Genomic DNA, 15473 nt, shown 5'->3' with positions numbered 1-15473 from the left:
CTCAAGTGTGTTGTGAAGATTAATTGCTAAAATACATGTAGAGCAATGGGGGAATCCAACCATTGACAGTGTATCAGTCAGGTTTTGCTGTAATAATGCTGGGTAACAAAGAATCCCCAAGTCTCAGTGGCTCTCAACAACAAATATTGATGCCAGACTCAGTTTGACTTGGTTCCAGCTAAGGGGTTTTGTCTGGGTCTGTTGCATATGTTTCTTCATCCAGACCATGGGGGGTTATTTAAGGAATTCTCCTTTCATGGCAGTAAATGTTATTATAAAAGATCAGACGAAACTTGTCCAGCATATTAAAGGATCAACTCAGAACTGGCATTACTGTCACTTCTAGCCAAATTTCATTGGCCCAAACAAATCATGTGGCTAGGCTCACTATTAATAGGTCAGGAAAGTACACTCTGCCTTAAAAAGAGTGAATATTTGCTGAGCAGTAATCCAGTCTCCCTCAGACAAGTTTACTGCATCTTATTTCTATACCTTTTCTTAGTTCATCTGTGCAACATTGGCTGTTTTCCACCTAGTCTATTTTATAGCATGTATTTTGCATTCTCAAAATTACATTACAGCTTCCTTCTATCTCCTTAACTTCAAATAAATTTACATTATATATTTTTCTTTTTAAACAGGTACTTCAGAAAATCCCTTAGAAAAAGAAAAAAAGCTTCTAATTCAACTTAGAGCTTCAGAGGGAGTCTTTTGTGACCGTTTCAGTGGAATTCATATTGATCCAGGAACAATTGGTAAGAGTATAATGACATTCTTATTAAAAATGAAATGTATGTATTTCTGACAGGGAAGTTTCATTCATAGAACACCTGCTAAATTCCAGGCACTCTTCCAGAGAATTTATATTTATGATTTCATTTAACGGCTCTCCTGTAACAAGTATCCATTCTAGAGGTGTCAAAACCTAGATGCAGAAATGATAAACCATATACAGAAACCCACACAGTGTTATGCTGTCAGAACCTTAGATTTTTATCCAGACTGGTCTGACACCAAAAGGCTGGACAGTCTGTATTATCGACTTTAAATACTGTGTGATTATTCATAATGTTTTTAAATGAATAGATCTATAGATTACTAAGAAACATTTACTGTTGACAGTTTCTTCATTTGAAACTGCCACAGTACCAAGTCCTATTTTAAAATTCATCTACAGAAGAACAAAGAAACTGGGACTGAGCTTGTATAAGTATGATGTAGTTCAGTTCAGTTCAGTCGCTCAGTCGTGTCCGACTCTCCGCGACCCCATGAATCACAGCACGCCAGGCCTCCCTATCCATCACCAACTCCCGGAGTTCACTCAAACTCATGTCCACAGAGTCGGTGATGCCATCCAGCCATCTCATTCTCTGTCGTCCCCTTCTCCTCCCGCCCCCAACCTTTCCCAGCATCAGAGTCTTTTCCAGTGTCCACACAATAAAGTAGTTTTAAGAGAAAAATATAAGAGACTTTTTATAGATTTCTGGTATTTTCTTATTTTCTCTGTATGGCAATTTTATAAGATCTCAATCACTCAGTAAAATGGAAACAATCATGTTAGGATAGTATGAAGTTTGATAACCTAGTTTCATAAAGTATAGCCATTGCCATATAATACTTTGATAGTGCTTTATTGCTTCCAAATGATTTTTCATATGTGCTATTTATTTTATTTTTTTATGAACATGAGGTTAAGGAATATTTTACTTTTTTACAAGATGGATCATAACAGGAACACAGACTTTTTTTGTCTGGTAACCACTATGTTCCATGGAGTGCCACCAAAGATATGAACTAGACTTGTGTTAGGAGTATATGAGGGTGTGCGGCTTGATTCCCAATGTCAGTTGTATTGCCAAACAAGTGTTTTTTGAAAATTTCTCTGATGCTAAATTGAAAAAGGAATGAAATGTTTGTCACTGCACGAGTAAAATTTAAAAGAATCTCTTCAAGTATTATAATCTCCTTGAAACAACTAAGAAATTGTGTCATTTTGCAGTAAACCTTTGGTGATTGGGAATGATCAGGAAATCTTTTTGGTAAATTCAAGGAAATAAACTGGTTTATGTTAAAATCTTTGTTGTTGGAAATTCTTCTAAATTACTTTATGTCCCTCTCCTATCTAACTTCCTTAGCTAATAGTGGAAAAGATTAATTTTTTGATAATGATGATATTATATTATTGTTATGAAATACTGATTCCACGACATGTCCTGAAAGTGGGAATATTGTTTTCATTTCTACTAATCCATATTTTAGTTTTATTATCTTCTGACTTTTTGCTGAATTAGAGTATAGTAAAATTGTGGGTGTTGACACAAATAGTTGATTAGGTTCTAATTAATTGAGCTTTTTTAGTTCACATTGGATGAAAGCTCAAGGCATACTATTTATGCCTGACTGGTGTTTACTTCCTTTATTTATGCATTTGCTGCTAAAAATTGTGAAATCTTTGGATTTCAGTAAAAGGGGTACATTAATCCAGGGGTATGAAGGCAATCAATCCATTTGGGTGCAGGAAGAAAATACTAGAAACTTCTATTCAAACATGTATAAATATATTCATTTATATGTATGGTTAGTTATCTAATAACAAATAAATAGACATTTTAGGGGTGCACAGTCATAATTTTGGTGCTGCTTGATTTCATGCTCAAAACATATTTAGATGACTAAAATATGAAGAATTTTGCCTCATGTGATTTTAAATGGCAATAAAATGTGTAAGAGGAAAGACCTGAAGGAACAAAACTGGACTTCATCAAGCATGTCCCTGGTAAGACTTTAATTTATGAGTCTGAAATAAATTATATTTTGAAACAAAGGAGTTAGAGATCTATCCTTTGATATCTGTAATGGAAAAAAAAAAAGAAATCTGAGGTCCAACCACTGAAAATAAAGCTAATAGCACCAAATATCTTTTTTCTGGAAACAAAATTACCCTTTTCTTTGGAAAATCTACTGTATAACACAAAATATCAAACCCAGCTAGCTTCCAACAGAGTTGCAAATGGTTTGGAGACACTTAATGGTGGAAATCTAACTAGTTAGCTGTTAGAGTGGTCTGTTTTCCAGCTCTTGGATTTCTAGATGTGATGTAGCATTCATTTCTCTTTAGCTTTAAAGAGAAAAATGTTTCATAGCCGTGTGAGATATAGGTGACCTGCTGAAAATAAAGCACCTAAATGTTCTTTTTTTTTATAAGGTGTACATCTTAACATATAGTTTCTGTGTCATGTATCTTGCACAATAAGCACTCCAATGAATTTTACTTGTGTGGTCTTAATTTTCTTGGAAGGAGTTTCCTATCAAACTGTTGCTCCTTTTATTTTCAGGAGTGTTTGGGAAAGTTCAGCTTCATAGTGCTTATCCTAAGAAATCTTGGACACGTCTTGGGGCTGACATTGCTTCAGGCAATGAGAGGTAAGGAATGAGAGTAATTTAGGGATATATTTTTTGGTTTAACTTGCTTCGGCTGGAGGTTTTGTTACAATAGGAAATTAAATTTTAGATTAAGAATCATAATTCAAGGTTAGATAAGTGGGAAATATTAAAGGCTACAGGGATTTAAAATATTCTCTGTAACATAATAGAAGAACAAAACAAGCAAAAGGTGGGGGAGGATACAATTTATTTAAGGAGTACATTTTATTTATTTATTGTTTATTTTTTAACTTTTTGTTTTGTATTGAGGTACAGTTGATTAACAATGTTGCAATAGTTTTGGGTGAGGTTCTCAACCATGTATATACATATATCCATTCTCTCCCAAACTCCACTTCTGTCCAGGCTGCCACATAACATTTGCAAAGTTCTATGTGCTGTACTGGAGAAGGCAATGGCAACCCACTTCAGTACTCTTGCCTGGAAAATCCATGGGCAGAGGAGCCTGGTAGGCTGCAGTCCATGGGGTCGAGAAGAGTTGGACATGACTGAGCGACTTCACTTTCACTTTTCACTTTCATGCATTGGAGAATGAAATGGCAACCCACTCCAGTGTTCTTGCCTGGAGAATCCCAGGGACGGGGGGAACCTGGTGGGCTGCCGTCTATGGGGTCGCACAGAGTCGGACACGACTGAAGTAACTTAGCAGCAGCAGCAGCAGCATGTGCTGAACAGTAGGTCCTTGATCCATTTTAAATATAGCAGTGGGTACACATTCATCCCAAACTCCCTAAATATCCCTTCCCCCCATCCTTGCCCTGGCAACCTTAAGTTCGTTCTCTAAGTAAGGAGTAAATTTTAGATAATACATGTTTACTGCTGTCAGTAAATCTTTAAAAAATATGAATTCTGTGAGATAATAGATAAAATATGAGGTGGGACTACAATATCTGAATTGAAATGATGAGACAAAATGAGTGAGATGAAGTATATAAAGAATGTTATGGAATTTAAATTCAATAATGGAATTTAATAATGCCTTGATGGCAATAAAGAATGAAATCACTGCTGCCTCAAAGTGAGTGCGTTTGTGCATGCTAAATCGCTTTAGTCGTGTCCAACTCTTTGCAACTCTGTGGACTTGTAGCCGGCCAGGCTCCTCTGTCCATGGGATTCTCCAGGCAAGAATACAGGAGTGGGTTGCCAAGCCCTCTTCCATGAAATGAGTAAGCAACATAAAAAAGAAACTGATGGAATCTACATGAATGAAGAGATAAGATCAAGAGATAAAAATAATAAGAGAAGGTATTAGAAATAGAGAACAGAAAATAAAAGCACATTTTGGTAATGGCTCTTTTTAATAAGAGTCCAGAATAATGACACCACAAAGAATAATTAAAACTTAACTAAAATACACATACAAGACTTGGAATTGGTTCCATTTCATTTGAACAACATTGAGAATCATGACTGCTCCAAATCCTCCCAGCACAAGGAAAAGCAGTGAAAAAAGTAAAAGAAAAACAAAAGAAGAAATAAAGCTTGATAACATTAGAATTCTCTACACCATTAAATGTCAGAAGATAGTAGCACAAAAATCTATAAATGTATAGGGAAAAATGATTATAGCCAAAGGTTTGGCTTATAAACATCAGTTCAGTTCAGTCGCTCAGTCGTGTCCGACTCTCCGCAACCCCATGAATCACAGCACGCCAGGCCTCCCTGTCCATCACCAACTCCCGGAGTTCACGCAAACTCATGTCCACAGAGTCGGTGATGCCATCCAGTCATCTCATTCTCTGTCGTCCCCTTCTCCTCCCGCCCCCAACGTTTCCCAGCATCAGAGTCTTTTCCAGTGAGTCAACTCGTCGCATGAGGTGGCCAAAGTATTACAGTTTCAGCTTTAGCATCATAGACCCTGCTAAAATGCTGTTCACATATGAAAGCAAAATATACCTTCCACTTCGCAAGAACTGAAAAAAAATTAAAAACTGTGTTCTAATAAAGAGATTAAACTGAATCTAAAGTGAAAGAGTGCAAATAAAATCCAGAAATTGTAAAAAGGTTAATAAGAATAGGTATAGTAAGGAAAGTTTTTACACTAGATAACATAATATAGAAATAAAGTAAATCTCTAAAAAAATGAGAGGAAATTAACAGAAACAGTAATGAAAGTATATACAAGTATAGATATGAGTATAGATATAGTAAGGAAAGTTTTATACCAGAGAGCATAATATGTTATATATGAAATATATAAATTAAATCTCTAAAAAAAGAAAGGATATAACAGAAACAAAAATAATAATGAAGGTAATGAAGTTTGCTTACCTCTGTCAGTTTAAATTTTTAAATTAGATTAAAATTATAAATAAAATATGAAGAAATATGACTAATATAGTAAAGGCTTTAATTGGTATATGTGAAATATATATCTTTTTATCCCAATATAATTATAATTTAAAAGTTTAATAAATTTTAATAAATTATATACAACATAATCACAGTAAAACAAGCAGAGATTAACACAAAATTTTAGCCAACAACCTTAATCTTTTGCAAGATGGAAGGAAAAAAAATGATATACCTTTTCCTAAATGACTTTTGTATCAAAGAGATCAAACTTTTATCAATAGAATACTTGGAAAATAACAATAATGAGAATAATTGAATAAGACATGACCATACATGTCATCACATTAAATGCTTTTATTTTTGAATAAGAAAATATAAAAATAAATGAACCATGTTGTTAGTATTAGAAACCAGAAACAAAATAACCACAGGCCTAATGAAATCAATCCATACCTGATAAAGACAGAAATTGGTAATTTACAAAATAGGAAATTTGTAGACTTGATTGTTTTCTTTTAGAGGTACTGGTATAATCTTTAATAACTAAGCACACAAAACAAAATATTATTCAGAAATGGGGATTCAAATATAATAGATATCGAAGAGATTAAAATTGTAATCTAAAAATATGTATATCTATAGAGTATCATTCTGAAATTAAGAAAAAATAAATTATATATAGAAACATAAATGATCATGATTGTCTAAAGAAGACTAAAAATTGAGAGAACCAATAATAGCAAAAATCATAAAGTCATCAAATATTTATTTCCAAGAATACACTTTGCTCAAATAAATTTGTGGCATGTTCTTCTACTCACTCATTCAGTCATCGTCAAACACGTACTGTGTTATATAATCTATTCCAGAGCATAGAAAAATATGTGGAGACTGCCAATTTGTTTTAACAAGCATGTACAGAATAATTTTTAAAACAGCTGCTAAAGATAATTCAAAAAGAGAAAACTGAAGCAACATCCAAGTTGTAAATAAAACAGCAACAAATGAAATCCAGTAATTTATTGGAAAATGAGTGATTTATTCAAGCAAAGCAGGATGGTTTGAAATGAATTAATATATAACTTACCTAAATAAAAAAATATAAAGACTAAGAATTTGTTCAGTTCGGTACAAAACAGAAATGCATTTAGTAAAATTAAGCTTGCATTCTTGGAATAAATGATAAATTAAGACTATAACAATATGTTTCTTAATGGGATGGTTAAGTCAGTTGAGAATCACTGCTTTAAAAATCTCTTATACAAACAACTTTCTTTTCTGTTGAAAAACTGACATTAAAAATCACTGTATATTACAGCTATCATTAAAAATAGTTATCAAATTTTTAGCCAATATATTGAATCAAGTAAATATTGTAACTAAAAAATTCAGCTGTAACTACCAAGAGGAATTCAAATTATCATTTTTTTTTGCAGATTATATACACTTTTGTTCGAGAAAAGTAGAGACTCATCTGAAAAAACATCAGGAGCATTCAGTAAAAGCACAAATCAATAGCCTTTTAATATGTGAGCAATAAAAATTTTAAATTACAGTGTACAGTGTTATTTAAAATTTCAATTGAAAATATCTATAAATAAACAAGTGAAATTACAGGAGCCATAAAAGCAGATCTATAAAACACTAGTCAAAGGCGTAAAGGAGATTAGAGTAAATGGTGATGCATAACATAAATGGAAAAACTCAATGTTTTAAACATGTCAATTTAATGCAAATTTAATCACAAACCAAATAAATGCATTTTGAATTGACTCATTAAATCTATGTCTTTTGGTACAATAAATACTTGAAGATAGCCAAACATTATCAATTATTTATATATATATATATATATCTTCCCTGGTAGCTCATCTGTTAAAAAATCCTCCTGCTAATCTGCCTGCAATGTGGGAGACCTTGGTTTGATCGCTGGGTTGGGAGGATCCCTTGGTGAAGGGATCTTTCATATATATATGTGTGTGTGTGTGCGCGCGCACACACACACACACACACCTTTAATGTGAATAATTATTGTTATTGGCACCAGAACAGGATAGAATACATAGCAATAGACCCAGGTATGTATCATTATTTAGAATTGGAATAAATTAACATTTCAATTTTAAGGGCTTCCCATTTAGTTGAAAATTTGTGCTGGAATAATTGGTCAATGCTTTGGAAAAATATAAAATTAGATTCTCACTTTATCCTTTACTGTAAATTATCAGTTCAGTTCAGTTGCTCAGTCATGTCCAACTCTTTGTGACCCCATGGACTGCAGCATGCCAGGCTTCCTTGTCCATCATCAAGTCCCAGAACTTGCTCAAACTCATGTCCATCGAGGCGGTGATGCCATTCAACCATCTCATCCTCTGTCATCCCCTTCTCCTCCTGCCTTCAATCTTTCCCAGCATCAGAGTCTTTTCCAATGAGTCAGTTCTTTGCATCAGGTGGCCAAAGTATTTGAGCTTCAGCATCAGCATCATTCTGGACAGATTTCCTTTAGGATTGACTGGTTTGGTCTCTTTGCAATCCAAGGAACACAGTTCAAAAGCATCAGTTCTTTGGTGCTTTCTTTATGGTCCAACTCTCACATCCATACATGACCAGTGGAAAAACCATAGATTTGAGTATACAGAACTTTGTTGGCAAAGTAATGTCTCTGCTTTTCAATACACTGTCTAGGTTTGTCATAGCTTTCCTTCCAAGGAGCAAATGTACTGTAAATCATAGATGAATTTAAAATGACTAAATGTTATAAAGCAAAACCATAAAATTATCTGAAGAACATTTAAGTAAATATATGATTTTGAACTAGGAAACACTTGTGGGATCATAACAAGAATTACAACAAACATAACAGCAAGAAATAATAGATTTGACAACATTAAAAAAAATCAGTATTTCTGCGTGTCAGTTACAAAATAAAATGGCAATTGACAAATGCAAAAATATTTGCAATATACAATAGTACGTATGGAGGGTTAATATTTTTGTATGTAAAGAACTCTTAAGAATAAAAAGAAAGCAATATGAATACCAGAAGATTAATTGCTAAACAGCTGAATGAATTGCATGAATCATGAAAGAAGACTTGCACCTGAGTAACAAGCATACAGAAAAATGTTCTGTACTAGAACCGAAATAAATATTAAGCAAACAAAAATTCAGTACCGTTTTAAACTTTCAAATTGGCAAAAGTGAAAAAGAGTGAATTCCAGGTGACAAAGGGGAAGATACATAAGCAGTGGGGATGGGGGAGAAATATTACATATTAGCCTATATTTTTAACTAAAAATAATATTTATGTATGCATATATGTAAATAAATAAATGTCTGAAAGACATATAGCACATCAAGGAAACTGTTGATGAGTTGATAGATAGCTGCTGCTTTGGTGTGTTTTTCTCTAAGTACAAAATATCTTAATAGAAAGTTGTTATTTTTGTAGTTATGCTAACATTGTTATATATTTCAACACAATTTTTGTGAATTCTTACCATATGTCAGACATTGAAAGGTGGCCTGAATATACAATTGCCAGTGAAAATTGACAGGATCTCTGCCCTCAGTCATTAAGCAAACAAATAAAAAGTAATATAAAATTTCATCTGTGATAGAGGCTATGAAGGAAGATGGTATAAAATTCTGAAAACATGAGAACTTGAAGCAATGATTGAGGTTAGAGAAGGCTTCCCTGAAGAGTGGTTTCAAAGGTGGGAACTAAAAAATGAGTGGGCATTCACTAAGCAAAGTGGGGGCAGGGTGTGTGTGAAGAGTACTGTAGCCAGAGCAAACAGCACTTAGTCATTCAGTAAATAGCTGATGAGTATTTACTATGTGCCAGGTGTGGCTATAACCACTGCAGATTTAGAGGCAAATTTGAAGAAATGGCTGTCATCTGGAAGTCTACCTCTTAGTGGAGGGAGATAGGCAATAAACAAGCAAATGGAAAATTATAAAGGACATAGTTACCTAGTTGTAGATAGTAAGGAAATAAACTGGGTGGTATGATCCAAGAGAGCTGGGGGATATGAGGTGTATCCTTTTACACTGAATGGACAGGGAGGATCTTTCTAGAGAAGGGAAATGACAGAAGCCAAGTCACATGGTACCTTGTTTACGTGTGAGAGATCAAAGGGAAAGTTACAGAGAGTTTTATACAGAGGAATTGATGGAATCTGATTTAGTTTTGAAAGCTGCTTGGACTTTCCTGGTGGCTCAGCGGTAAAGAATCTGCCTGCAATGCAGGAAACACGGGGTTCTATCCCTGAGTCAGGAAGATCCCCTGGAGAAGGAAATGGCAACCCACTCCAGTATTCTTGCCAGGATAATCCCATGGACAGAGGAGCCTGGTGGGCTACAGTCCATAGGGTCGCAAAAGAGTCAGGCACTACTTAGCACTTCTTAACTCTAAGCAACAACAGCTGGCTGCTATGAAGTTGATGAATCTTGGAGACAAGAACAGAAGCTGGGGTATCAGGAGGTCCGTTCCGTTCAGTCGCTCAGTCGTGTCCGACTCTTTGCGACCCCGTGGACTGTAGCCTACCAGGCTTCTCCGTCCATGGGATTCTCCAGGAAAGAATACTGGAGTGGGTGACCATTTCCTTCTCCAGGGGATCTTCCCGACCCAGGGATCGAACCCGGGTCTCCCACATTGGGGGCAGACGCTTTAACCTCTGAGCCACCAGGGAACTGAGGTCAAAAGCATGGTGCCTGGGACTGGGGAGGAGGCAGTGGAGATGGAGAGAAGAAATCATGCTGTCCGATTGCTGATGAATTGAATATTGAGGTGGGGGGCGTCCTTCTGGTTTTTGATTGATCAGCGTGGTGGGTGGTGGAAGAATGCACTGAGATGGGGAGACGGGGAGAGGAACAGACTTGTCAGGGAGGACGATGGCAGGGATGTGCTAAGTTGGAGACACCAAGTAGAGATGTGGAGAAAGCAGTTTAATACAGAACGTGGGTATCTGAGACCATGGCAGTGACTCAACCTGTTGATGAAGTAGGTGGTGTCACTGATCTAGAAGCGTATCAACCGGGAGAGGAGAAAATTGGAGCCTGGACATGAGATTGAGGCCAGTCTAACTTTTTAGAAGTTGATAGAGGAGGAGTTGGAGAAGGAAATGGCAACCCACTCCAGTACTCTTGCCTGGAAAATCCCATGGACGGAGGAGCCTGGTAGGCTGCAGTCCATGGGATCGCTCGGACGTGACTGAGCGACTTCACTTTCATGCATTGGAGAAGGAAATGGCAACCCACTCCAGTGTTCTTGCCTGGAGAATTCCAGGGATGGGGGAGCCTGGTGTGCTGCTGTCTATGGGGTCGCACAGAGTTGGACACGACTAAAGTGACTTAAAGTGCAGGTGATTGAGGCAAAGAGACCCAAGAAGTGAGTTGTGCTGGGAAGAAGAATGGAAAACATGAGGGACCCGAATGCCAGGATGGCTGATGAGGAGAGACCAGACCAAGTCATGATGACAGGACTTCAAGGGTTAGTTACGAGTCGGGGTTATATTCATTGATGTTATCAAGAATTTCAGTGTTTCGCCTCCTAATAGCATTTTGCAGCTTAGGCTTTGAAGGGGATTGTATGGGTGGGAGGTAGCACCAATACTCACATTTTTATGTCTAAAAAAATCATTCTAGGTACAACACAGACAACAAGAGGGGCCAAAAACAGATCTAGGGACACGACTTGGGAGGTACAAGTGAGAGACAGTGTAACTTGTAGTCAGGAGGTGGAGTAGCAATGGAGAAAACTGTGTAGATGTATAGACAGGAGACAGAATCTTTAGAATGGACTGGTTGGATCTCCTTGCAGTCCAAGGGACTCTCAAGAGTCTTCTTCAACACCATAGTTCAAAAGCATCAGTTCTTTGGCGCTCAGCTTTCTTTATAGTCCAACTCTCACATCCATACATGACTATTGGAAAAACCATAGCTTTGACTACATAGAACTTTGTTGGCAAAGTGATGTGTCTGCTTTTTAATGTGCTGTCTAGGTTTGTCATAGCTTTTCTTTCAAGGAACAAGTGTCTTTTAATTTCATGGCTTCCATCACCATCTGCAGTGATTTTGAACTCAAGAAAATAAAGTCTGTCACTGTTTCCATTGTTTCCCCATCTATTTGCCATGAAGTGATGGGACCAGATGCCACAATCTTAGTTTTCTGAATGTTGAGTTTTAAGCCAAATTTTTCACTGTCCTCTTCCACTTTCATCAAGAGGCCCTTTAGTTCTTCTTCGCTTTCTGCCATAAGGGTGGTGTCATCTGTGGGTCTGAGGTTATTGATATTTCTCCTGGCAATCTTGATTCCAGCTTGTGCTCCATCCAGCCCGGCATTTCGCATGATGGACTCTGCATATAAGTTAAATAAGCAGGGTGATGGTATACAGCCTTGCCGTGCTCCTTTCCCAGTTTGGAACCAGTCTGCTGCTCCATCTCCTGTTGGTTTTTAGTTACAGTTAAACTCAGTTCCACTTGTTCCTATTTCTTTGAGGCAAGCTCTTGGAATTGTGGCAGCTCATGTCCTGGGTACAGTCTGGTCATCATGTAGTTAACTTCTTCCACCTAGTGTTTTAGTATCTATAAGATAGTGCACAGGATATGGCTTAGAATATTATCTATAAGCCCTTGAGAAAGAGCGAAAGGTCCTTATTGTTTTCCTTTGTTTCTGCATTTGTTACTTCTCTGGTTAATCTCATTCTTTGACTAGAGTTTTCCCAGACAAAAGGCAGTCAGAGGATATGGAGGGAGGGAGTGGGCAAGGACCATAGGATCCTCTCCATCTCAGGATGAATTGGGTGTGAGGTGCTTTCTTGGTTCTGGTTTGTATAAATGGATGGCAGCACCATTCACTAGTGGAGGACTAAATTTGTTGGAAAAGATTAAGTTCAGATTTGATCACGTTGAGTTTGAAGTGTGTTTCTGATGCTCAAAAGAATTTGTCAGGGAGGCATTTCTAACAGGAATCAATAAGAATCTTTGATTGTTAACAGGTTAGCAAGTTGGAATTTGTCAGGAGCCATATGAATGGATTTTTCTTATAAGAATGTGTTAAAAACCTCATTCAGAATCAAGTTACAGGCTACTCTGAAAGAAACTCAATTTTATTAATTAAAACTATCGATAGTAATTAACTAGCTGCCACTTACTGAGTTCTTATCATCTAGGCTCATTCTGTGTCAGACATCTACCAAACATTGTATATACATTATCTAACTTAAATCTCTCAGTGCTACAAGTTAGATGTTACTGTCTGCACTTTATAGATATAAAAACTGAGGCTGGAGAAGGTAAGTAAAATTTCCAAGGTCAGAAAGCTATAGTTTCTGAGGTTGTTTTTTTACCATAGCTTGTCTGATTCCAATTTTTGTGTTCTACATACTACAAATACTAAAACCATAATCATATTAAAAACAAAATTATTTAGTATCAGTCCTGAGAAGGAGTACTTTAATAGGTTTATATATAATGATATATGGCTATCACAGTGCATTCATTTTATGGATTTCTTTTTTTTAACCTTTTAAAAATATGTGAAATAATTTAAGACTCACAAGAAGTTGCAAAAATAGTAGAATTCCCATGTACCCTTGATTCAGCTTTCCTTGATGATATGTTACATAACCACAGACTATAAAATTCAACAAGTTGATATTAGTACAGTATTAACTGAACTACAGACCTCAGTTAATACTGATCTACAATCTTCCTTCTATTAAAAGCCAATTTAATATGTCTTTCTAATATTCCTTTTCTTTATAGTTTATTATAAGATATTGAATGTAGTTCCCTGTCCTATAGAGTAAACCCTTGTTGTTTCTTTTATGTATGGTAGTGTGCATCTGTTACTCCCATATTGCCAATTTATCCCACACCTCCATCCCTTTTGGTACCCATAACTTTATTTTCTATGTCTGTCTGTTTCTCTTTCATAAATAAGTTCATTTGTATTATTTTGAGTTACACATACAAGTGATACCATAATAATACTGTCTTTCCCTGTCTGACTTATATCACTTAGTATGATGATTTCTAGGTCCACCCATGTTGCTGCAAATGGCACTATTTCATTCTTTATTTTATCAGTTCAGTTCAGTTGCTCAGTCATGACCGACTCTTTGCGACCCCATGAATCACAGCACGGCAGGCCTCCCTGTCCATCACCAACTCCTGGAGTTCACTCAAACTCATGTCCATCGAGTCGGTGATACCATCCAGCCATCTCATTCTCTGTCGTCCCCTTCTCCTCCCGCCCCCAATCCCTCCCAGCATCAGTCTTTTCCAGTGAGTCAACTCGTTGCATGAGGTGGCCAAAGTATTGGAGTTTCAGCTTTAGCATCAGTCCTTCCAATGAACACCCAGGATTGATCTCTTTTAGAATGGACTGGTTGGATCTCCTTGCAGTCCAAGGGACTCTCAAGAGTCTTCTCCAGCACCACAGTTCAAAAACATCAATTCTTCGGTGATCAGCTTTCTTCACAGTCCAACTCTCACATCCATACATGACCACTGGAAAAACCATAGCTTTGACTACACTTTATTTTGTAGTTGATTAATATTCTATTGTGTATATATACCATGTCTTCTTTATCTTTTCATCTGTTATTTGGCACTTGGGTTGTTTCCATGTCTTTACTATTATAAATAGTGCTGCTATGAACATTACGGTGTATGTATCTTTTCAAATTAGAACTTTTGCCTTTTCTGGATCTATGGCGGGGGTTGGGATTGCTGGATCATAGGGTAACTCTATTTTTAGTTTTTAAGGGAACTTCTACATTATTTATCACAGTGGCTGCTCTATGGATACACTTCGTCTGGAATGTTTATTGTGTCTCCTGCTACACTCTCACTTTGGCACTTCCATGTGGCTTTCTGCAACAGCTTCTGTACTGGCTTCCTAAATATTTGATAAATGCAATTAGAAGGTCAGAAGTGCCCTTGCCATCTCTACTTTACCTTTCCACTTCCTATGGATCTTTAAAGATTCTATCACACCTCCCACAGGACATTCAGTCTCCCCTCCAGCACACACTGATTTTCTACCATTTGAATCAATAGACCATGTGATTCTATGATTTACAATTTTAATAAAAATATGTTCCTTAGTGATTGATACTAAGCTGCTTCAGGTATGTATGTCCTGTTTCTCCAAGTAGTGTTCTACAGGAGAGGAAAATAGTTTGTTTAGGTTTTTTTTTTTATTGATTTGGTGTATTATTTAGCATCTAGCACATGACAGAAATTAATAATGAGTTCTAATAAGTGTGTGCTACACTGGACTGATGTATCTTTTCTGGAAGTCAGAACTTATGGAGTCTGTTGACTCAACGGCATCTTGTCTAATAAATTAGAATATTGAATTTAAATTCAAAAATTACTATGATTATTTTTGTGCTCATTAATCAGGCCTCATGATTATACTATAACAACTTAATTCAAATATTAGAACATAGAGATTGTGGCTTTCTTCATTTATTAGCAGGAGTTCAGGATCACATTGTTGCATCCAAAAGAAGATGGTTCCTTTTGGTCCAATGAGCTAGTGGGTCCTAATCTCAAACTGGCTATTGTCTCCATGCTTGGAAAAGATATATGAGTTAGGAAGGGAGGAGGGACATAGATTTCTACAATGAAAATGAGCTTGAACATTGAGGACAGCAAATTAAAATACTTTTAATTATGCAATTAAGTAAAAGTGTAATTTCAGGTAAAGTACTTTCTTT

The 15473-nt window shown here is 36.3% G+C and overlaps 1 protein-coding gene across 3 annotated transcripts in view; it reads left to right on the top strand.

Moving 5' to 3' along the window:
- The window catches only part of PKHD1 (PKHD1 ciliary IPT domain containing fibrocystin/polyductin), a 448361-nt gene that overhangs the window by 303147 nt on the left and 129741 nt on the right, over nucleotides 1-15473 (top strand). For all 3 annotated transcript variants that reach the window (XM_088831516.1, XM_055406831.2, XM_088831515.1), the window contains 2 exons: nucleotides 642-755; nucleotides 3336-3423. In XM_088831516.1, the coding sequence (XP_088687642.1) occupies nucleotides 642-755; nucleotides 3336-3423 (202 nt within the window). The remainder of the gene's footprint in view (nucleotides 1-641; nucleotides 756-3335; nucleotides 3424-15473) is intronic.

This window comes from Moschus berezovskii, chromosome 23 (genome assembly GCF_049115385.1).
Source record: "Moschus berezovskii isolate FMDL1 chromosome 23, NW_MosBer_1.0, whole genome shotgun sequence".
NCBI classification, from domain to species: Eukaryota; Metazoa; Chordata; class Mammalia; order Artiodactyla; family Moschidae; genus Moschus; species Moschus berezovskii.
This window is presented reverse-complemented; position numbering and strand designations above follow the sequence as displayed.